Below are 26503 nucleotides of genomic sequence, written 5' to 3'. Positions count from 1 at the left end.
TACTTGTTCAAACTAATCAGACAGCATTGTGTCTCTTTTTAACTCGAATAAAATGAGAAGGAAAATATTGCCTGATTCTGAAATAATTTACAAATTGTAGCAGGCAATACAATAGACATCTTGATGACGTACAAAAACCTTTGAATGAATTAATTACGAGTATTATCTAATGCGTGATAGCCATCTTGTGTACGGTTGTGGTAATTTAAAAGATAATAAATAAAAATCAATTTTTAAGGATGCTTTGTAGTACCTATTTTTCATTTGTTATTGTTTCATTGAAGCCATTTAATGTTCAGGCATTACTTATGTTAATAGTATTGATGGATTTAGTAAAATATTTGAATCTTCCGCAATCAATAGTAGTGTACTTCTTCTATGGGGATATATCAGCAGATTGAAATAGGGGATTTATAACGTTTTCAACTAATTATTCAATTATCATTATAACACAAATTATCAAATGATCATTTTTATATGACATTTGACATTTTGATTTAAAAAGTAATTCACCTTAAAAACATTCAACATACAAAAGCAATTATTATATCAACCAAAAATTTCTTTCAACAAAAAGTCGTTGACTCTTATAACCAAGGAATAATTAAGCATTTTCAAATATTAGAGTGAATCCTATAGATGATTAGATCATTTGTATAGCATGCTGGGTGAGTAATATATCAACAAATGTTTCTTCAATATTAAATTATACTTGAAAATAAATATTTTCGTGGCCTTTTGAGGTTTGGAAAGATTCAATTTCCATTCGGTAATTCCCATTCTTAAGATTTCATAAAATTCTCAAAATTCGTATTGATTATTTATATACATTGACCTGATGAGAATTTGATCTCAGATACCAATCCGCTTTAGAGGTCATCGAATGTTTGAAAATGATGAGTGATGATGATGAATACAAATGCTAATTAATTATAAGTGTTTACACTAAATCGGTAATATATGCTGACTGTCATGAGTTAAAGTATGGACATATACTAGGATTGGTACTCTGCTATTCATTCCCTTTGATGTGCCCTTTCAAGTGCTTGTTTTTAAGTGATCGAAAGTGATTATATATTAAGCTTTCATTTAGTTTAGTTAGTTAAAATGAACAGATATGTAATAGGTCAATTGAAAAGTCCCCGGCCTGACACATAGATGGCGCCACTAAAATTAAATCCATATATTTTTCAGTTAGCCCTAACCCTCAACAGATGCGTGTATAAATTTGACAGCTGTCAGTTCATTAGTTAATATAAATTGTAGCATTTTGAGTGAAGCAACTTTTGTTATGAAAAAAATGCATAAAAAGGAATTTCGGGTGTTGATAAAATATTGTTTTTTGAAGGGAAAAAATACAGTTGAAGCAAAAACTTGGCTTTATGCCGGGTTTCCGCACACTGCCCCGGGAAAATCAACCATCAAGGATTGGTATGCTAAGTTTAGACGTGGTGAAATGACAGCACGAGCAATGAGTTTGTTTTGTTTGAGTGACCTTTTGTTCATCGCAGTCACACCTTATATTAAAAAAAATATTTAATACCTACGTTTATCTATGTCTCCATAACAATTTGCTTTGCTGTAAGGCTTTGGCTATTGCCGAATTTTTCTTTTACACAGTTACCTTCGACATAGTTGATCGGCCGCCTTTCGACAACATTGCTGATGAAGCAAGTGACGCAATACCTTTTTGCTGAAATCATTGATATTCAAAAAAAATTTCCAATTACATTAGGGGCCTGTAAGAAAAAAATTTCGCTAGTATCCAATACCAGTTGCACCGGAAGTCACTACCTGTATTTTTCGGAAAAAGGCTTATAATTTTCAAGAAAATGGAAAAATTTATTGAGTCATTTTAAATTTTAAAATTTATTTGATTATATACATCTTGTAAATCTTTCAGGCAATTTATGGATGCCATCCCAAAAAAAACTGTTTGTCCTTTGAGCAAAACCATTCGTAGAGCCATTTTCTAACTTCTTCGAAATTGGCGAAGTGCTGCTTTCCATGCGCATGTCGCAGTTGATAAACGGACGGGGCAAGGCCTGAAATGTAAGCTGAGTGCACTAATATATCCTATTCAAGTGCTTTCAACATTTCATTGACTAGTTTTGCTTTATGAGACGGCACATTAGAGCGCTGTAAAATCATTTTACCGTATCTAATGAATGGTTCAAATTGATCATTTCTTATCGGTAGCGATCGCTATTAACTGTTTCACTAGGTTTCAAAAGTTCGCAATACATCACGCCACTCTGGTCCCACCAAACAAAGAGCATTGTCTTACCACCAAAACGATTTGGTCTTGGAATTAATCGACCGGCTTCCCCAGGTCATAACCATGATTTTTTGCGTTTAGAGTTTTCAAAGTAAATCCACTTTTCATCGCCTGTCACTATTTGATCCAGAAATTACTTTTCATGGATGATTTTTCGATTTTCCATTTTTTTGTCATTCTGTCACCCATCTTCCCATTTTTAGCTTTTCTCCATTGCTCGTAATCGGCCAATAATCGCTATTTTAATCATATATAACGCGTCTACCAATTGTTTTTGAGTTTGCGTTGGGTCTTCATCCAAAAACACTTGCCAGTCTACCAGAACTACGGCTCACATGTTTTTAAAGTTAGATCATCACGAATCTTGATATTTTCAAAAAGGTATAAATCTATGACGGTGTTACTTTCGCAAAATATAACATGTATGGCATTGAAGCTTGATGTCAATAGAATAAAATGTCACATAGTGTCAATTCATATCATAGAAGGAATAATTAGAAAAACCTGTAATAATTTTCGGTACATCTGGTTTATAGAATTTTAAAAATCAGGAAAATTGTTTTAGAGTCGATGTAATTCTATAAAACAAATGTTGAAAATAATACCACATATTTATTAAATATGATTCAAATAAACATTGTAATATAGTCCAATAAGTCCCATATAATATACAAGAAAAACATTGAATGAATTACTGTTGACATAGATTATATAGTTTATGATGAAATCGCCTTTTGCTATAGAGAATATCAACAACTACCAACCCAATATTATTACATGATGCACACTCGAATCGATGATAAGATACGATTCCAGTTTCGAGAATCAATTTGTGAACATTTCGCGGACTTTATCGCGGATCGACACTTATTTTTCGCAGTGTACACGAGCGAGACGCAGATAGCCGAAGTAGGGAACTGGGTAACGATAAAAATAGACCACAAACAGAACGACTTTAACAATGTTTTCAAGGTTCTGTTTGGTGCGGGCGTCCAAGAAAAAGAAAAATACATGAAATAAAACAAACCTTTTAGTCGAAAACGTACCGCTTTCCCGAAAAAATATCGTTTTTCCGGCGCGAGAATCTGGTCGGGTGTCCGTTCGCATAGAGAGAAAGAGACGACGCTATCTCAGGCACGATCCTGCCGTCGCTTGGCTGTCGCTTAGCATTGAGAAATATTTAAACGAAATTATGGGTGAATATGTACGGGTTTTTTTACCAATGCAAGTTCGAGATAAATCTGTAACGAATTGGTAAGACGGTGCGGCTTCAGAGGACGGATTCGCTCGTTCTGGAGGGGTACCATCTTTTGAAAATCAATACTGCACGTTTACCCGGTGAAAACACTTCGACGAACGCAGAGTGCGCGCCGTTTAAGCAGGAAACCCGACGACGAACCGTTAAAGCACAGGTCGCCCGCACCCATGGAACCCCCGACGCGAAAATTGTCCGGTGACAGTGAAAATTTCACGAAAACTCCGAAGCCCGTTTCGAAAACGTCGGGACACTCACCGTCTATACGCACGTTTACGCAGACCGTGGTCGTGTCTCTCGACGAGACTGTGACGCATGACATCACCTTCGGTAAGTTGGTATGCAACAAGTAAATTGTGCAGGTGTGAGTGGGCTGGATTATCATTGACAGAGCGTGGCCTGTCGCAGGAGTAGACTGGATTTCTTTTTTGGATAATTCTTGCCTCTCGCCCACATTTTTCCTACTTATTATTATAACATGTGTATAAATATAATTCCTATTAATAACTAGAAAATATTTATAATAACAAAATAAAAAGAATTTCTGTTGTAACATGTTATAATTAATAATTATTGATCAAGTATATTATCAAAAAAGGAATCTATTTTAACGATGAGACAACATACCGATTAAAGTTTAATCTCAGTATATTTAAAGATAAACTCTTATTTTGCTTCCCAATAATACAAAAACAATAGCATGATCCTTATATTCAGTTAATTTTAATTAAAATTATATTTAAAATATTAATATACATTGACAATAACAACATAGCAGAATCAAAACATTTTATTTAATGTTGTTGAACATTTACTATCCAGGTGTGCCTTATTTACATCACAACACGGGGTGTTTTACTGGTTATCTACGCATTAAGCGTTTTAATCATTAAGGTTTAATAATCAAGGTTTAATCTCAGTATCTTTAAGATAAACTTTTTATTTTGCTTCCCGATAATAAAAAAACAATAACATAATCTTTATATTTTGTTAATTTTCTTTAAAATTATATTCATACTATTCAAATATATTGACAATAACAATATAGCAGAATCAAAACATTTTATTTTATACTGTTGAACAGTTATTAACCAGGCCTTATTTGCATTATAACATAGGGTGTTTTACTGGTTATCTATAGATCAAGCATTTTTTAAATATTAAGGCGTTATTACACTGTGTTGCACAAATTTTGTAACATTAATAATATTACGTGTTTTGAATTCCCTATTCCACTGTTAAAATGATTGTCTAACACGTTACGTCCCTTAGTAATAGTGTCAATACTATTTACTCTTATAAGTTGTATTACCCCACAATGGCAGCCGAGATCCCTCCATACCTATTACATATTTAGTGATTTTAAAAGAAATGTATAAAAACTTGATTTCTCTCTGTTTGTGGAACCTGTGTGTTTTTGGAGACCAAACTGAGTTTGTTTGTGGTAAATCGGACTTTAAATATGAACCTCTTATTCCACAAGAAAATCTGATTCTTCCAACACTACATTTAAAACTTGATTTAATGGAAAATTTTGTCAAGGCCATGGATAAAAATGGTAAATGATTTTTGTATTTGAAAACTCATTTCTCTAAATTATGTGATGCTAAACTAAAAGAAGACATTTATTTTTGTTTAGCTCAAATGTTAACAGATTACTGCTAGTTTCTAATGAAAGAGGATTCTGCTTTCTTTCGTCATTTCAAAATATATGGCTCACTTTTTCTATTGGCCATTTACACCTGAGCCATTTTGATTCATTGTCTATTTGTAAAATGGTGCGTGTTACAAAAAATCCGTTTAAGTGGTTAGCAGTTATAAATTGACAAAAAGCCATTTTATTTAATTTTATAGAATAAAAAGAAATTGCCACACAGTGTTATTAAGATTTAATCCCAGTACTTTTAGAGATAAACTCTTTATTTTGATTCTTTTTTTTTGGATATATTCGATTAATTTTATATAAAATTATATTTAAACAATTAAAATATTTAAAATAACAATATAGTAAAACTAAAACATTTTATTAATGTTATAGGTAACAGGTATATGTTAGATATATCACAGCATAGGGTGTTTTACTGGTGATCAATGGAACAAACGTTTTTAGATCTAAATTTTATGGCTTTTTTTTCTTTTACCATGATGTCCAGCTAGAACCAAATGGTCTTCTGCTGATTTCGCTTCGAGTTCGGGGTATGAATGTTTTGCGGGCGGCAGAGATCCTGGGTTACGACTGGGATTGTCGTAGGTGGTTTACTACTGAGGTTTGTAGGGATTTAATCAAGGTGTTGCCTTATTCGAGGTGTGTGTTGACGCTCCTCATAAACCATGGGGCATTGAGAAACGCGCGGACCTTTTTGGGTTGGAACACTTGTAGTAGTGTGCTAAGTTGTCTCTCAGAGACATACATGTACCACACCTGTGCTCTGTTGAGGCAGACTGGACGGATTATCATTTTATACAGAGTCGCTTTCTGGGGGATTGGAAGTTTACTTTTTGGAGCAGAGGTGTGGAAATAATAGGTTGAACACGCCATTTCCTTTGCAAATGGCGTGCTGTATTTGGGCTGACCATTGGAATCTGCGGTCGAACTGGAGACCGAGGTATGAAACTTTCTGGAGCCAGGGTAATTTTATGGCTTAATGGAAGAGGATTTATGACATTTAAATTGTTACTTTTTACCTGTCAATATTCCGAGGTCGAAAAACAATATTTACTTGTATCTTTTCTACACAAATTGATTTGCCTTGGGTGTTCAACTAAATGTATTAAATTTCATTGTATTAGAATTTTCATTTCTGAGACTTTCTGAGAAAGTTATATTATTTGTTTGAAAACAAGGGATAATTTTTCCTTTTGTCCACAGATTCGCAACTTTTTCAAATATTTATGTTACCTACCGAATATAATGATATTTACTTGGGTATTTCTAGATGCAATTTCACTGTTTCAATTATAATATTCTTTTATTGTATTATGAAAATTCTTGAATATTATTTCTTCAGTTACTTTATATTAATTTATTTAACGGTATACTAAAATACTTGTATTTAAATTTGATTAGATGTATAAAGGCAACAATATGTTTAAATATTTATGGTATCTTTTACAGAATAGTATTGAAAAATAAGTCACAATTTTCCAGTTTTTATAATATATTTGAATGGTAAATTGACAAACAAATGAAGAGGTAACAACAATAATATTAGTAAGCTTATGGATACTCTATCGACAAGTCTCTCCGAAAGGTTAGTTATTATTTCTAGACAACAATGTGATACTATAGCGAAAAGGAAATAAATGGTACTCATAAAATGCCTGTAATTTGAAAAGGAAGAAAAATTCACAAATTATCGGCATTCATACAAGGGCAATGTCTTTTAAAACCAAATTATTTTATAAGTATTTCGTAACGATTAAATAATTGGTACCATAAAACTCGCTACCTGTAGAGTTATAAATTCCCAGTAAAATCTAAATGGTAAAATGGCAAAACCGCTTGAACTGATAAGATTTCAAACGGTTTTATCAGCTATTCCTAGTAATAAACGAAAATGTTTGTAATTGAAAAGTATTATCGGGCTCAATGTTATTTCACTTGTATACAGATAAAATAACATAAGTCAAAGACATAACACACATCCGTTGCGGTATTGGTAAAGTTTTAATTCCAAATAGTATCGTTCGGTTTGTTTAAAAATAATGTATAACTCCAGGATCATTAAAATAGACCTCGTTTTTTTTATGTTTATTATTTTTATTTCAAATGTTAAGTTTAAATTGTTTTAGTTTAAATGTTAAGTAAAATGTTTTCTCTAATAATATTATATAAGTGATAATATAAATTATGAAATTCGATTGAAAACAATTAATTTGATAAATATTTTCTATAGGAGCATAAGATACTTTAAATAATATAATTTATTGTTTTTGTTTTACGGGTTTTCTATGCTCAGATGTAATTATATTTCAATTTTAAGAGTAGAAAATTCATGTTTATATGAAAGAACTGTCATTTTCGACCGATATCAACACATTTTATTTAACAGTTAAAGATGACTATTAATTTCATAAAATAAAACAAAATTATAAATTATCTTTTATATTTTCTAAATAAATTTATCAATACTGTCAGTTCAACATATATCCGTCCGATGGCACCTCCAGTGAACTTGGTCGTTAGTTGTATGCTAGGTTGCCTGCCCTGCGTATTCTCCTATTTTTTAATTTAAATTTATTTCAATTTTGTTTATAATATTAATACAATATATCTTGCCCATCCTATTGTATTTATATATTATAATATTTTGTGTTAATTATATTTCCCGAAACTGCACTCTAATTGTTTTAATTAAAATCTTTGATACTATTTTTTGAAAAAAGCATTATTCACCGTTGTTTTCAAAATTCTGTGAAGTATCTCTGCACCATATTTTCCACTTTTCTCAAATAGTAATACTTAGAAATATCTGAGAAAAATAAACCGTGATATTTTCTCTAATTTTTTACGAAACATTGTATATGTGTTATTCAACATTTGCTGCACATTGTATGAAAAGTTTCATTTTATCATGTTATAAAGTAAATATGCCTTATTGATTGACCACGGAACTTATACATCGAGAAATTGAAAACGTAGCGTAAAAATTGTACTGGCGGCAACGTCGCACGGCTGAAGGCACGTGGTGGGGCTGTCAAGGAACATGGATGTCAACTGAATTTGTTTTGGGTCAGTTTCTGAACTGCCCTTGTCGGTGTAGTTACTCCGTTCTTTTTTATTTAGTTTTTTTTCTTAAGTTTATCAACCTACAAACCTATCATATCGTGTAAAGACTTTGCTGTTACGTGACAAGCGGGATTTAATTGTTGTGGTGTTGTGATTTTGAAACAATTTATTTGGATAGAACAACATAACCTCGAAGTTACAACAATATTGGACGTTGACTTTTAAAATTGGACTGTTCATAGTGTATTTGTTCATTGAAATAGTGTACGGAGATGGTCGAATAACGATACTCAAAGCAGGATTTTTGAAGTGAAATGTTATGACGCGATCTTAACTAATTCTCTTCGACCTACTTTTCCAAGTACTGTTATAAACTTTCCTGGGAAATTACAATAGTTCAATTTCCCTTATAAATATCAACACAATTGTGGTGTCATTACTTTCAACAATATTTTTACCAAAAAAAATGTCAGCTTCGTATTGACCGCAAAAAAAACCTTAAGTTAGCAAAATAATTAACAACTATAACATACAAGACTACAAGATAAAATGCGTTGTCACAAGAAGACCAAAGAAAGTGGCTTTTTCGAAGGTGATTCAACTGAAACCGAGATAATGACGAAGGCTTTAAAAAGGACTAAAGTTTTTACAACCTCCGGTGACGGAAAAAGGATTGTAGAATGTTCACCCGCAGAAAACCAATCGTTTTCGGGACATTCAGAGGACGAAGGTAAGCATTTCCTACTATATGAGTAACTTATTCAGTTCGAAATCAACCCTTCAAAAGTTATAAAACCGTTGCACATGCTGTATCTTAACTCCCCTCGTTCCGAATTTTTAGGGGTAGCACGAATGGGTTAGTGCCTTTTGTTTTCGTTTATTGAATTCATTCCTGAAATCCTAATTTTATTTTGAAATTAAAATAGCTATGTTATCTGGAATTTACTTGAATCGAGTTTGTGCTGTACATAATTGTCATATGTTCAAGGTCAACGTTGAATTATGGTTTTTATAAATATTTTGCATCGATTGTTGATAGAGTTGATGGAGTCGTTATATATCATAGGCTGGATGTTGGACGGAAATTATGTTACTAATAGAATATTCGTATTTATCCAATAAAGCCGATATTTTTAACTGATGCCTAATTTTTTTTAAAGTCAAAACATCGGGTATTAATTTTTGTTGATCAGTATAAAGGTTACACTGTGTTTATTGATCCTATTAAAAAGGTTAATGGCATCTCTGCAACTAAATTTAGCTCACTTGAAACGTATTTACCTCATCGTTTTCGTTTTAATTGTTTTGAATTCGGTATGTTGCACGGATGCATATGATTTTGACCGAGCGGTCAGGTGTTTTGCTTTGTCCAGATATCCTTTATTATTTTGTTTACCTGTGGATTTGGCAGCAACACGAAAGGTTGATCGTTATTTGTGTCTAATGAGAACGAGCTACATCATTAAACTGGCGCGTATCACCATTAAGAAATAGTTGGAGTTAGGACTTCTATATTGGTTTGGTGCGATTTTAAACGCATAAAATGTACCCCACGTGTCAGGTGGTCAATTATTTTCTTATAATATACATTTAATGTATTCAGTTTTTATTTAAAAACAACTTGTTTATTATACGCTACATTTTGTTGTAGTAAATACCTTAACATATTATTTATTATTGTTTATTTTATCATTGAAACGACCAACATATTTCTTTTATTTCTATAACAGAGTTTCATTTATTAACAACACGTTTTTAATATAAATAACAACAGAGTCAATGGAAAAAGTACTGCTGTGTTATCGTCTTCGGTCTTTAAATAAATGTATTGGATTAATTTTATGGTAGGGTTTATTAAAACCTCTCTTTAGTGCTGCTAAGAAATTTATTTTATTTATTTTTAAGTAATATTTGTGCGGAATTTTTTCTGATAAATACAATAATATTTTAGGTTTGATTTACAATTTCCGTATATTAATGTTTATTTATTACATATGCAATTGATTTTATTTAATTTTAATTAAATGTATAATGCGACAAATATGTATTTTTTAGTATCAAATTTATTTAAATGTAAATTAATAACCATTGTAGGTAGGTGGCTATAAATCAGTGGAAAATAATGTTAAATTCAAAATATTTTACAGCATAAGGCTAAGTGTCTAAAATATTGATGAATATTAAGTTAACATATCTAAATGGTTAGGTACTAGACAACTAGGTTTGACAACAACGCAAAACAATAACAATTGATACTCAAAATATTTCAGTAATGTGAAGAACAAAAAACAGTATCTACTTTTAAAACCAAATCATTTTATGAATATTTTCTAATGATTAAACAATTTCATAAAGCTACATGTAGAAGTCATAGAGTCTAACTAAAATCGATTGATTTTTTGTTAAATAGTGTCGTATTTATAATTCTTATGAAAGTTATTTATTATCAGCTCTCTTGCTATCAATAAGACTAAGTTTTAATTCATGATGATATCGTTGTTACGAGGAAGAATCACAATTATTGGCGAAATTACTGCTGAAAAGATATTGTATGTGGTTATATAACTCTAAACATCTAAATTGATGGACCAACTCTTTCAATTCGTCTCACTAAATCTAAGCTATGGACATTACTATTACATTGGCGCACATGATCTTCGAATCATTGCTTTTCATGTGACACGTGCACAAGTTTTCATGTATGTATTTATGTACTCCATTATGCAATCGCCAATATACATTTCACATTTTTGGTCGTAGCTTTCATTTCTTGAATTTAATGAAATATATTTTAGATTGTTTTTGAATAGTCCATGTTGTTGTATTTTAAATTAAGAGCTACAAATAACACTAAATTGGAATGTTTATAACTAATAGTAATATTTTATTTGTTGTTTACGCTTCTTGGTAGTTATTATCTTGTAAATAACGTGTTTATTATACGTCAGGTTTTGTTATACTAAATACCTTAAGAGATTATTTATTATTGTTTTTTATGATCACAACAATCTGCATATTCCTTTTATAGCTTTTCAATTCTTAGCAACACATTTGCAAATATAACAACATACGAGGTAGGGAATTTTCTGATGTTGGTACTATTATTACGTTTGTTAGTTGTTGTTGTAAAACTTCTGGGTTTTTTCTTAGAGGCAGGTGGCCTGGTTTGACGTCAATTTTAATTTGTTTTGGGAATATGGCAAGAATCGAAATAAATGTTGCTCTATATATTAGATACTTCAGAATGTTTAGTCAGATTTCGTCAGCTTTGTGATTGTTCAATCGTTAGAATGAAATATAAAATGGGCTGAAACATTTTGTTTGGATTATTTTCTTAATTTCATTAATATCAGCACCGTATGCCTATGTTTTAAAATATTATATGTTTAGATAAAAGATAAATTCCGACTTGCAGCTTTTTAAATGATGTACCATGCAATTATATATATATATATAATATATATCGCGCTCTGACGTTATTTGCGGATTAAAAAACATTACCTGTCCGTATAATTATTGATGCATTTATTTGATGACGGTTCGGAAGTTATTTGTGTATTGGGACTTGATCATTTATAGAAAATGATGCAGATTAAATTAGTGTTTTAGAGAAAATATCGTTATTATCATTACGGTACGGTTATAGTATAGTATAGTATAATATAATTCATCTATCTATCTAAATCTATACTATCTATACTACTAATCTATATCATCTATACATCTAAATTGTCCTTCAAACTCTTTCAATTCGTCTCGCCAAATTGATACTATTGTCATTATCATTATCTTTGAATCATTGGCCTTCAAAACCATTTTTGACACGTGCACATTTTCATGTATGTATTTATAGTAAGGCATGTAGTCTATTATGCAGCCGACACTATAAATTACACATTTTCTGTCGTAGCTTGGGTTTCTTGAATTTAATATATGTTTTAGGATTATTGTCTGTTCCTTGTTGTTGAGTATTAAATTGAGAGCTACAGATAACTAAAAGGGAATATTTAGAACTAATTGTAATAATAATTGCTGCATTTTTATAATATTTTATTTACTGTTGTGGTAAATACATTAAGAGATTAGTTTTTTTTTCTTTTATGATCAAAACATATTCGTTTGATAGTGTTGTAATAATTAGCAACACATTTGCAAATAAAACAACACAGAAGTATGGGACTTTATTAAACAAATCATTTGTCATTTTGCTTGTATTTCTTTTATTTTTTTAAGGTAGGTGATTTATGGTTTAACGTCAATTTTAATTTGTTTCGGGAATATGGTGAGGATCGAAGTTGATGTCTGTCTCTATATTGTATACTTCAGAATTTCTAGTCAAATTTCGTTTGGTTTATGCTTTAGAATTACAAATCATCAATAAATTGGACTGAATCATTTTGTTTCAGTCAGTAAATGATTCTAGTTGTAGTTTTTGAAATGACGTGCGATGATGCAAGTAGATATAATTATGGGATTCTGACGTTATTTGCGTCAACAACAAACAACACTGCCTGTCGATATAATTATTGATGCATTTACTTGATGGACGATTGGGAGGTTTTGAAACATATTCGCTACAACACAAATTCAGTGACCCTCGGCTGGAGCTGAATATAGGTGACGAAACGACCGGAGCAAAGTTTGGTATTAGGAGGTTAGCGGTGGTGTGTCGTAACCAATACAACGGCTCAAGGTTTTCGGGCAAGGTAATTCGCCGACGAAAGAGCTCCCTGTTTACGGACTCGAGCCGGCCGGGATCCTGCCGCGGCTACGTCACATTGCCGAACGGGATGAAAGTTACGAAAGCGCGTTACTTTTATCTTCGCGTGGCCGAAGGTGGGTGTGCCAAAGAGCTGCTCTGACATACGCCGTGTATATGCGGTGGTCCGCTGGTTGGCAGTCTCATTCGCGGCCCATGACCTAACATTGGCACACTTATCGTAGTTATTTTGCGATATGCACACACACAGATACAGCGGGCGGCCGCAGCAACAGCAGTCACCGGGCCCATTACGTCAACGTATTGTTTGGTACGGTGCGTATTTTTACAAACTGGCCGGACGTCATCGCTATGGCGGGGAAGCGGACGCTGTCTACGTATGATGAGAGTATCGTAACGATGCTCGCGTCTGATAACGCATCGGATCCGTCTCCATGCCGAACGATCACGCCGAGAGTAATTGCAGTGTTAATATAAGGATACATTACTTAACAAAGATCTCCGCAAAGGGCTTCATTTACTTACTACTTTTTTATATATAAATTATTTTTTATAAATAAATATACAAAAATTTGATAAATAATTGATTTATTATTGAAACTATATATAAGGAGTGAAATAAATATTGAAATAAGTCATTTTATTAAAAAAAATATTGAATAAAATGAAATAATAAATATATAAATTATATGTGCCTTTCTAGTTTTATAAAAACATCATATTTAAATTAATTTACATATTTGAACAATTAACATGAACTCTTAAGAACCATATATATAAACATTACCATCAACAAGCCTAAAATCGTTTAGATTAAATCCAGCCAATATAGTTAAACCCAAACGAAAAATCCACCACTATATATGAAAGTCTTAATATATGAATATTCTTGGTCCACAACCCCATTAATGAATTGACTACCTCGAGCTTTCGATTAACATATTGTACATTGACTAGCTTAAAATGATAAAACAATCATTTATTTACCCATACATTTATATAATAATGTGTTCCCTTTTCCTTGTTTTTCATTTGATTATTAGGGTGTCATTGATATACAGTTTTATATTTTGTTTATTTGATCCAGGTCGACTTTTGTTAGCAAATTTAATTATTCCGTAATATCACTGTCCACTATTCTTGCATCCTAGCAGAATCCTGTCTAATTTCTTCTCTGATTCTCTGAATTTCACATTCTTCGGCTTTCACTCTCAACTACATCTCGCCTATTCAACAAAAATTAAATCAATACTAAAATATATCATGTTTAAAATAAATGTCTAATTATTACCAATTACTACAATTTTTGCGGCTATTCTTTATGGACAAGCCTCATTAATGAATTTGACTACTTTCAACACAACAAGAATCATTTTCTTCTCTGTTCTTGTTATCATTAAACTTTAGAATATATTAGAGAATCTATTCGATGATGAAACTGATGTGTTATAAATTTGGCAGCTAACATTCCCACTATAAATAAAATCAATGCTATTTGGATTTATTAACTTTTAAAAATTTAATCTTACATTCTGCACTTACCCTTGTTCTTCCATATTTTAAAACCACTGTATGTTAAACCACCAAGAATAACACAACAATTTAATTATTATTCTTACAGAATTATTAATGTAACACAAAATCTAAATATTCTATTTTTGTTATACAAATTACCACACCACTGAACATTATAACAAATTATCATAAGTAAGATTATTTTAAAACTGTAACTACAACAAATCTAATATCATCAAATATAAGTATACGCGATCTCTTTTTACTTTTATGTTATAAGCATAAGTATGGAATAATAAATGAAGTAATACATGTTTGTATATTAAAACAGAGAATATATGAATAAAACAATTTTGAAATTGATATTTGTTTATAGTTGATCGGTGTTCCATCTATATAAATTATGAGTTAGTTTCATTTACTGCATTTAAATATTCATATAAATCTTTAATCTTTTATACATAATTCTTTTATACATATTAATATTTTATAATATATAAATAACTTTGAGGTTATCCCAGAAGATATCCGGTCTTACCCAGCCTGGTTAATGGCGTGAATGGGATCGTTTTCCTGGTCGGATTTTGTACTCTCGCTTAAGGATAATCACATTTACCTTTGCGCCAACCAAGTCGACTTTAGTTATCATACTGGGGGCTCCGTAAATAGAAAATTAGATAAATAATTATATTTTAACAACTGCTTTAGTAAATAAATCATTTTAGATGTGTAAATATTACTGGAAAGGTTTTATTGAATATATTATAATGTTTCATTTGATCTTTTGGAAAATGATAATATTGCTATTTTATGAAACTGTAATCAACAATTTTCATCAAAAAATTCATTCAGCTTTTTTTTTTAATTAAGCATTTTTAAAACCTATAAGATTTTAACTGAAGTTAAATATTTTTGAAATTCTCTAATGAATATTTGGTGCATTTATATACAAAAATATATTATATCCTACTATAAAATTTGGACAAGAAATCGCAATGACGCTTTTCCTTGACCCAATATTTCTTCTTGTATTGGCAAACATAATGGAACGGTGACAAGTGATTTAAACTATATTTCAATTTCATATACCCAGTGTGATGTATTAAACTGTTATAATATACGTTTCGTATTCAATAGCCTTGATATACATTCCTATTCGGTGTATCTGTTTCAAAATATTGAGGGTAATATTGAGAACGAGATGATTCACCGACATTAATTTTATTTTGAAGATATATACAGCTATATATGATTTACATATTTTTATTCGATCAATAGGTATAATTGTTTTTGTTCCATTTTATGATATTTTGAACATCAGTTCGTAATGTACGAATATTTAATTGGTCTTATAACATTGCTTCTTTTTTCACTGCATTATTCTATTATTTTTTAATCACTAGTTATGAAAATATATTCTAATTTTATTTATTATATTTTAATGTGTTAAAGAAGAGCAATATAACAATGTTATTTCAACTAGTCATCACATCTTATTAAGATAATAAGTAACAAGTACTAACTCATCTATGTCAAATCATATAATATATTTTCATCTATTCAAATAATTTATCAGACATTTATAACTCAAATGATGTAATTTAATCTATTTCATCTGTAATTAGATATTTGCAAACAATGCTAAATATTGAGAAGCCGTACAAAATGATTAAGTAATAACTATTTCTATTTTTAAATGAATCTAGTTATTAATTAATAATCTAAGAGTGTTTTTATTTGTATCTAATACTTTGAGTTCAATTAATATTTTATGAGATATCCTGAGCTTTTTCAGAATTGGTTTAGTTATTTCTTTTTGCTGTTTGTGAGTGAATATTTGCAGGGTCATTTCCACATGTATGGTAGATCACTGATTAGTATTTCGACTTCAACAACCTTGGTATACATTCTTAATATATTTAATTTAGCATACTTGTCCTGATATTAAAAAATTCGATTGCTACTTATTTTATTTGGTGTTAGCTGGTTTCTAATCCGTCACATTTTATAATAAATTAAACTATTTAGTCATAAATAAGTCTGTTTGTCTTTAATGGTATTCGTGTTGTTAAACTATTTGAATGTACGGTATAATTAATGATGAAACAATGCTGAATGATTTTACCATTTATTAATAATTTTTATTTACAACAGGCTATTGGTTCGTGATTTTTCTCGGGTTTGAAATTAAATTATATAGGAAAATATACTGATGATAAATGCCTTTTTGAGTATTATTTATTTTAAATTACTAGTTTGACTCTCTTGACAGAACAACATTGTATTTGTCGGGATTCCCAGCCACAGGGGCATATTCAAAGATGCTATTACAAATGACACAAATTATACATACATGATATTACAAAGATCTTTTCTCATTCCCATTTCAAGTTTCGTCATTGATTTTATTTATTTATTTTTAATACAATGAAAAGGGTTCTTAGTTTTCGTTAATATTTCTTGGACTGTGTTGATATTAATCAATCAATTCAAATAACTTTTTATTCAACTGTTTTAAGTTATAGCTATTGAGGTTAGAGTTAAATTTAGTCCTTATACCTGAACAGGATATGTCCGACCCTCGAGTATAATCAGTTGTTAAATGCTGAATAAAACTAGCGCTTTCGATCAGTACGTTAGATGAATCAGTAAACAGTTTACAGTCATCGATCAATCCTTCACCGTTGCGGGAGCCTTGTAACAGTCCTACGGCCGAAGCCACTTGTGCAAAAGGCTGTCCGTTTCATCCGCAGAGTTCGTTGAACAATCTTTTACAGTTTATTCATCTCGGAGGTCCTTAAACGGCCTTGAAAGTTCCGCTAGGAGCCGCAAGTCCAGCCGACACGATTGAATAGAGGCACTGCGCGCCGCCAAATTTCAGAACTTTTGTATTCTGTTACGGTTTTGCAGTGATTAGGAATACTTATGTGTTTCCGAATGTTTATTATCCTACGGTGATATGTATAAAATGAATGTACGTTATATAATGTTAAAAAATCAATTATTTAATGTAGTTGCGTGTCTCTGGAGTTGGAAAATAGACATGGACTAATGTTTATTATCGCAACTTGTTTGTGAATGAGTCTTAATTCATGGAAATGAGACATGGACGTAAATGGAGGTGAAACATGGAAAATTATAAACTAGAGTTATGAATGTTTGGCGTTAATTTAGAATAATATTTTAGTATTTTGGCTGTGTATACTTGTTGATTGTTATGGGGCATTTGCATTTATTTGTTTACTTAAAGAATTTTAAGCAAATTAGTTTACATTATCGTTGTTTCAGCATTCTTTTTTTTCTTTGAGGAAATCTTTTTCTCAGGAAACCTCGTTTTTTTTTTCATTTGATGTAAGAGTTTGTTTACACAATACAACAACATTACACAAGCAAAACGAGTGCGAAATATGTATCAGTTCTCAATTTAAAATTAAATTAGACTATTAGCTAAATTTAAGAATAACACTCAACAGTAGTTCGCTTCAATCATTCACTAATTTGCTTCCAAGTTGCTGTGATGTACTAACCTTATATCATGTTTTAAATTTAAATCTTGGATAACTTCTTTGATCTATTTAATCTCGAGGTTATCGTGCAGTTACTTTGTTTTGGCATTGCATATTTGCACTCCATAAGTCGAAATAGACATTATTTAGTGATAAACATGTCATGTTCGACAGGAAAAGTCCCGCATTAATTGATAATGACTTAAAATTTAGCCGGAATAATTGGTCATTGTGAAATTTAAATATTACGCAAAAGTGCAAGACCGTAAAAGTATGAAAATGGATTGTTGAAAAAACCCATTACGGCTCTGTCCCCTTGTTACCGACTTCCGCTTACTATATTTTTTCTTTCCTTCTCTCCCTCTAATCCAACTGTTCAATTTTCGAATTGCTCATATTTAAAACAAAAGCTTCGTTTCCTTTTTATTGATTGTCTAGATTCTTGAGTATAACAGAATATTTATTGGGCGAGTGCTTCTGAATCAGAATTTATCTGAATAATTTAAGATTTCCGAAAAGACTTTCTAAATTCCGCAGATTTAAAACTACTTTTCGGATTTTTAAGATTCTTAAATTGTGTTTTTAAAAATTTCTGGACAATTTCAATTTACTTATTTCTTTAACGTTTCAATATGATGATTGTTTTGTGGATTTTTAAGTTCATATTCATTTGGTCAGCTGTTTTGAGCCTTTCCGAAACTGTGATTAACAAATTCTATTATTAGTAAATTTATCGTGTTGTCCATAATTTTTAATTTTAGCATGCTTATCAGGGTGTTTTTATTAATTTTGTTTGAGTTATATTGTAGGGTGCGTTTTGAATATACTAGTTTTTCCGTTTCGCATTACTGTAAAGGGGCAGTACGGCTGTTGCCTGTTCCGCTAGGCATTCTATCAGGCGTTGAAATCGTCTAGGGAGCATAGCCTGGGCCTGTAAATATACACGCGGTGTCTGTCTCACGGGGAAGGGTTTCTTTGCGGTTATACTCACCCTGACCATAGCTTGTTTTGGGTTAGCTGAATTCTAGTCAAATCGTTTGTAATTATTATATTTCAGGTAGTGTTAAAAATAAATATAATATAACTCTGTTTAGATTGGGACGTTATTATTATGAAATACTTTTAATATTTCATGATATAAAGATAAATTAACTAGCGGGGCTTGTACGGTCACATTGTCAAATGCGGAAAACGCCCATGGCCTTCAAGCAGCGGCGGTATTTTCGTTCTCCACACGCGTAGAAACTACACAGGCTTATGTCCCCACCTTGTATCCGACACCATAAACGGTCCTTGTTTATTAATAATAACTTTTGAATAACATTAATGTATCGAATTTTAACCACAACCTCTATAACACGTATAGTCCGATAAGCAATCACCAGTATTTGTAACTGCCGATATCTACAACAAATGAAAACACCGACAAATATCTAATTAGGATATTTTTGTTTATTTCTTAAAACCGACAAGAGTTGAAATAACTGTTATATAGATATATAGATTATTAGGTTTGAAAAGAAATATATAATCTATACTAATTCTAATTTAACTAGAATAAAATGAGAAGGAAAATTTTGTCTGATTCTAAAACGAATTTACAAATTGCGGCAGGCAAAAAACATCTTTGGATAGAATGTATATGTTTAAAATAATACAAACTGCATTAGTTCAAAGCATCTTAGTAAATTTTAACAAATTTAAGAGTTTCATCGAATTTATTGCTTTCAACAAGTATCACGTTTTTATAATATCATCACTCGAAATCTCGTAATTTGTATCCAAGTAATTTTCGAACATATATAAACAAATTAAAAATCAATAGTGACGATTTGTTTTATTTGTGTTGTATTGATAACGATTTTGATTGTAATATATTGACGGTGATATTCGCGCAAAAGTAAGATAAGTAATAACTATGATTTTAAGCAAAGTATTTGTTCAATAGAATAAGTATTGTGGTTGTTACAAAAGTAATTAATTATTATATCTATCATTCATAGTATTTTTGTATGATCATTTGATGAATATCTCAAGTATTTATAACATCGGGAACAAGAAATAAAATTCTATCTAATTTATAGTCTCTTCATTTCTTTTCATATTATCAAGTTTCCTGGTTTTATGTATAATACGCCTTGGAAAATTAATTTTTAGGTGAATGTCTAATGTTGAACTTTATCAACAGAAAACTGTTCAGATATTTCCTGATAATTATCTTCTTGTCTCCCTGAAAACTATGACACGTTTCTATAAAAGCAAGCCGGGCTTTGTGATTTCCTTGAAGCTTTTTTAACGTTTTTTTTTTAAATAATATACTACTATAGTATATTTTTTAGCCTTTCGTTATAGAATTGTATTCTGTTGTGATTTTGTCTTATTTTTGTTGCGGTTAATTCACTACAAATATGGAAATCGCTTCAAATATGGAAAAGATGTTTTGACATTTTATAATCTAAAATATAATAAAAATTATTCGAAAAGATGAGTTTAATAATAACTATGGATATGAATTTCAATCAGTAGACAAAATATTTCAACGTATTGAGTGCCGTACAATCACAAAAATTGGCTAAAGATGTATCAAGTAATATAAAAAGGACCAGGTATTTTGTTACTGTCTCTTGATCTCGGCGTTAAAACTAATCTTCTTCTCTTTAAACGTTGGATTATTTCATGTTTGTAAAATAAATTCAAGGATCTGCAAAGAGGTATTCATACTTACTCTTTTTGAGAACTTTTGGTTTTTAGGGTAAATGATGTGGCTCGGTGAATGGAGGTAAAACGAAAGGAAACAGTGGTGTTTACATTATGTGACCATTATTAATTGGCAATATAAAAAAATGTGAAAAATACAAATAATAAAACGGATGGCAGCGGTGTTAGCTGGTGACGAGGCTTGGGTAGTCGATGGTGGCAGGTCTAAACCAAACGAGGGTTGAGCACTCAACGAATCGCAATACCCTTCAATAACATTCCAGATAAACGTCTCGGGGTTGCCGCCAGCTATTCGTTATCGGGTTCTAGTTGGCGCTGCTGGCACCCCGCCCGTGTTCAACATCTGGGATTATATTTCTGGGTATTTTGTAGACCGTTATTCCACGATGTAAAGTTCGACATGCCTCAAGATCGCTACAATACTCCCTTGCCAGAAATTTATATACAATTACTCCAAGCAACAAAAATATAAAAATGTATGAAAAAATATCAAATACAAAAAAAATTATATACCAAACAAAACGTGCTGTGTGAAAAGGGCTCTGAAAAAATATAGTAAATCGAAACGGTTGTAGTTGGTACGGTCGCGATCTGGTACGGCTGTTGATATCTTCCGGTCCTACAGATACTGTTGCTTCATCGTTGCTTTGGCACTTGAATGTGGTCCATCGACGAGAGTTGACGTTGAGAACAAGCTGTTTTTCGGACAGGGCTCCTGTCCTGACATCACTTCAATTAATTTTCATATTAGTTAGGTCTTATCGGTAGTTGGATTGCTTGGCAACATTTGTAAATCTACATAATCCATTTGGGTCTCTGTTGTTATTGCATTGAAGCATATAAATAAAGTTAATACTATATATTTTGCAGTATAAATGTTCAGAGTAGATGGAAGAAGTTCGTCTGTATTTCTATATATCTCTTTTATTTTCAAGACGTATTCAATAGTCATAATTCGATATAAAGTGGTTTTGTATCTTGTGTTTGACACAAAGTTAATAATGTATGTTGATATGTATTACAAATCATATCAGGCTATGTGATATTGGTTTTCTGTTTCTTGCGTAGCTCTTAATTCTTACAATTCTGTAAGTTGATTTAGACTTTGGTTTATTTTTTATCATCATGGCATCATTTTAGTTCGGTTAGGTGACCAAATAACTTATTAAATATGAACATTCATGAACTTGACTAATTCAAGCGATTTTGTTGGTTATTCAGTTCTTGAATTTCGCGATTTCAGCATCAGCTGATATTTAGGCCACTGTTCTTTAATTCCAAGATGGTCTCTTAGTAAAAACAGTCATTTCAAACATGTATCTGAGGTGAATAAGTTAATGATTTTGATCGAAAGTTAGTTTCGGGATCTGCCTTCAGCACTAGGTCCATTCACCAATAAGTCCAAGAACAAATATCGTCCGTGCAAGTTACATTTTTCGAAAAAGTAAATCAATAAGCAATTATCTGGCCATTTCCAAACTTAAAAGGAAACTTCCAAGCGATATTATCCCCGAATAACCCAAATTTAATAATAAATTTCTATTCCTTCGGTAAACCATTTTTTTCGCGTCTACTCTCGTCCGGGGATGTTCCAGACAGCTCCGGCCATTTTTTGCCTCCCCATTCTGTTACCCTCCGTTCGAGCGACGTTTGTTTCACCCCCCACCCCCTTATACTCCGCACCCCACCGCTGGTCCGCATCCCCGGCGTCGTCGATGTGAATCGCGAAACATCTGAAATAAGTGTGACGGTTTCGTATTTAACCACCGTCTGACCCCGCTGAACCCTTTTTTTTTCCCGCTCTCCTCGACCCGATGTCTGAAGGAGATATTTATCGAGATGCTGAAAAGGCGCTGGATTCTGAACGGATCGAGGTATGCGGAGTATTTTTACGTCAGTTTGTGGCGTTTGAATGAAACGCCAACTTCACGCAAGAGTCTAATTCTTGAAACGCCTGACTCGCGACGTTGCCAGTTCTTGTAAATTATACGTATATTTGAGGAATATAATATAAATGGAATAAAATATCTTGAACTCAGAAATTAAATTAAAATTTCCCTTAAGACTTTTAAAATATAAAAATTACTAAAGTTATTCTTACACCAAAGTGTTCAAGGCGCGCTTTTTTATGTGGTGTCTCCCTTAGGTCTATTCATAAGCATCCATTTATCTGTACACTCATACATACAGTCATAGTACACCCTAAAGTAAATACCAATAAATACCATACCAAGTAAATATTAATTGGAAATCATTTGGAAATACTAAGACATATTCTATTAGAAAATTAGTACAATTTCAACTATCGTCCTCCACTATTCTTGCATCTTGCAAGATCCTATTTAGTTTGCTCTTTTCGCTTTCTTCGGATTTCGCTCAACAAATTCTAGCAATACTTTACCTAGAAAAATTAAATTAAATCGTACCAAATTATATCACGATTAAAGTAAATGTCTAATTTTTTTCAATTACTGCAATTTTTTATAGTATTTTTGATGGAAAAACCCCAATGAATTGACTATCTAGCTTTGGGTTAACATATTGTACATTTACTAACCTAAAACAAATGGGTGGTTAATTGCAACAAAATGTGTATAAGAGTTATAATTACCTTTAATATTACTAGTACATTTGTATGTTATTATCTCATACTTTTTGCAATGTTTTTATTTGACTAAAAATAATAATTTTCTTGTTTGCTTCTTGTTATCGTTTTAAAATATGCAAATATATCTGGGTGCACTATATACAAAATTGATGCTGTTTTGGTATTTTAACTTTTAAAATTTTTTTTATAGACTTTAATCCATCACAAAATCTAAATATTCTAAATTATTTGTTGTTTGCGTATTATAGGTAGAAAACGAGAGCCCAATATAGCCGATTGTGCATGCGTTAAAACGAAAAATTACCTTCTGAGTATTGCTGTACTCATACATAGTGAACCGTTCAACTATCGAGTAGTTTACAAAGATCGGGGTACATTCAACCGGTCTGTGGCTCGTCAGACGTCGCCCAGGAGAGAACCGCTGGCATACGGGGAGCAGCGTGCACGCGCGTCTTCGCGTGGGGTTAGTTCTAGGGTCCTCGGGGTGAACGGCATCTCGGAGGTTTTCGTCTGTACGTTCCAGGCATTGGAATGCAAGAGCTGTTATCCAATGTAACATAAACATTATTGCTCCTTTAGAAGTAGATAAGCTTTACTATTCTATCACTGGGAATTTACTGCCGTTTTTTTTTGTTTCTTCGTCGTATGGCGTCTTTAGTATCTGTTCAGCCTTGGTTATTCAATTGTTTTACTAAAGTGGGTATATTTTAAAACATTTGTCGTCGCGCCTTGTTGAGCTTTATGTCAATGAAACTCGACAATTCCCATTTAATTCGGGTACGACTAATATTTGAATCCACGTGTCGTTTGTTTTATTTGTTGTAAGGTTAAGGTACTTTTATGGGAACCTTTTTTTTAGTTTAGTTGAAGCGTATTTATAATATAAACATAAAACCAAATGACATTTCGATAATAAAATACTCGAGAGTTTGCCTTTGTTTAACATTCGTGATATTTAGATCATTATATTATAGGCACATGGGCTGAAAAGTCCCGGGCCTCACACCTAGATGGCGCTAGTTTTGCATTCACTGCTTTGTTAGTTAGGCCTAACCTTCTGAAGAAAGCTGTTAAAATGTTATGATATTCTACTCATAAGTTCGTCAGTTATTGTGCTAAGAGTGACACTACTTTTGTTATTTTCAAAATAATGGATCAAAAACAATTTCGTGTTTTAATTTTACACTGCTTCTTGATGGGAAAAAATGTCGTTCAAGCGAATCAGTGACTTGTATTAAAATGACTCCGCTCCTTCAGAAACAACAATAAAACGTTAGTTTGCTGACATCAAACGTGATCGTAGAGATACTGATGATGCAGAATGCAATAGACGTCCAAATGAGATGGTAACATCAGAAAATATCAAAAAAATCCACAAAATCGTTTTGAATAATCGAAAAGTGAATTTGCGTGAGTTAGCTAACATAGTAAACATATCAGAAGAACGTGTTGGTTTTATATTGCATGAGCATTTGAATATGAGATAGAGCTAGATCCAGAGAAAGATCTATGAAGAAAGATAAGAATGATTGTGTTGTTTTTGATGGAGGAAGATCAGGTTGATGAATAAAGCCAATTTTGAACTAAAAAGAAACGCGTTCTCTTTGTTGCGCTCGAGACTTTTCAGCCTATGTGTTATATAATAGTGCATTTAGTACTCACCTTATTTTTTATATTTTGAAATTACTCTGTGATACAGACCACAAAGATGTAGTACTTTAGTGTAGACCTTTAGTGTAATTTAATAGTTTAATAGTTTTTCTACTATAAACCAGCCCGTTTTTTTCATAAATTTTTACGTTCAGCTGATTTAAAAAGTAAATATAAGAATCTCATTTTATTTGTTACTGAAACAGAAACCACGCAGCATATTTTAGTCTAATTCCTGAACGATCGTTTGAATGAGGATCAGTAATGGATACTAATCGCATCCATAATGATGAAACCACATACAAGAAATATATAAAGCTGTTAAAATTGCATTAGCTTGTACTTTTGTTTTGCTATGACTTTCGTGAATACTCATTGGGTATACGGCTTTCTCGAATTTTCCAAAATTTCAGCCAAAACATGCTCACAATGCTGGATGATTTTTATTTCGCTTAATTCAATTTTTCATATTCAGTCGGTAAATAAAATGATAATTAAACGTTTCAGATACTTGAGGAGCTAAAAAGTTTTACGAGATTAAGAAAAGTGCATTTGATGGTGGTTTTATTAAAGTTTCAGTAAAGTATGTTAATATTAAAAGTAAATTTAAAAGGGTTCATAAAACAATTATTATTTTAATATGGATATAAAATTGACTTTTAATGAATTCTTGCCTTTTTTGTCGAGCGAATTGTCTTCGTTTTCGAGATCGGCTTGACTTCAACAATCATTTCTTCATTTGAGGCAAAGCTTCAACACTGAAGCATTCATTTTAGCCCCCAAAATAATCAGTAGTCACTGTGTGACATGGTGCATTATTTTGAAAATAACAAAAGTTGTTACTAACACCTCTGTAACTTCTAAACTGGACTCCAGATTATCTTGAAATTTTGGCATCGGTCTTTTGAAGATTAGGACTACTAGATTTACTTTGGAAAATTATTTCTATAAATATTTGTTGAGATGCTTATTAAATCTAAATCGATTTCATGGATTTCGGAATAACAATGTTGTCCAATTATTTTCAGATGTCGATGGCACTTTTGTTCTAAATTGCTTCTTGATCATAATTTCATAATGATAGTTCATGGCTTTGGCCATTCTTTCTGAAATCAATTACTAAAATGATGTGATGATTCTGGGTAAATTCTAGAAAAACCAACAAAACCAACTATTTACCATTGTTATTTAACAATTTGACCTTTCAATGTTTCGAAGTAAATTTTTATATGTTCACACAATGTGATGCAAGGTAATTTACAATATATAATTAGGTTCTGTTGAGGATGTAAGCGACATAACGCAATACTGGATAAGTATTTTTAGATATCGACCATTTTGCCTCATAGAAAGGTGTAATTTTAATATATTGTTAATTAAAGAAAGCGTCTGTCTTCTTTTGCTTTCTATCGACATAAAAATTAATCTGGCTGTATTATTTATATTTTTTACATAATATTGGTATGCGCTGTACAGCAGTAAGTGATTATTTTTATTTTGTATGGGAACAGACTCGTTTAAATT

At 31.6% G+C, this 26503-nt stretch overlaps 1 protein-coding gene and 1 long non-coding RNA gene across 5 annotated transcripts in view; one reads left to right on the top strand and one right to left on the bottom strand.

Moving 5' to 3' along the window:
- Positions 1-1850: 1850 nt before the first annotated feature.
- LOC143199025 (uncharacterized) lies at positions 1851-3635 on the bottom strand. Its single transcript, XR_013006324.1, has 3 exons — positions 3499-3635; positions 3325-3440; positions 1851-2045 (listed from the first exon to the last, which is right to left on the bottom strand). It is a non-coding gene; the product is annotated as an uncharacterized LOC143199025 (long non-coding RNA).
- LOC143199020 (ribosomal protein S6 kinase alpha-5) overlaps positions 3221-26503 on the top strand; it is a 126963-nt gene continuing 103680 nt past the window's right edge. For 2 of the 4 annotated variants that reach the window (XR_013006322.1, XM_076408735.1), the window contains exon 1: positions 8262-8992. Coding sequence is in view for 2 of the 4 variants with exons in the window: in XM_076408735.1 (XP_076264850.1) it covers positions 8812-8992 (181 nt within the window). In the remaining 2 variants the exon portion in view is untranslated. Of the gene's footprint in view, positions 3864-8261; positions 8993-26503 lie in introns of those variants that run through there. The other 2 variants (XR_013006323.1, XM_076408736.1) reach the window with 2 other exon arrangements.

Source organism: Rhynchophorus ferrugineus, unplaced genomic scaffold (assembly GCF_030347505.1).
Source record: "Rhynchophorus ferrugineus isolate W39M unplaced genomic scaffold, kcgeb_rfMv2 rfM6, whole genome shotgun sequence".
Lineage (NCBI taxonomy): Eukaryota > Metazoa > Arthropoda > Insecta > Coleoptera > Curculionidae > Rhynchophorus > Rhynchophorus ferrugineus.
The sequence above is the reverse complement of the archived record's forward strand: the minus strand, read 5'-3'. Positions and strand labels throughout refer to the sequence as shown.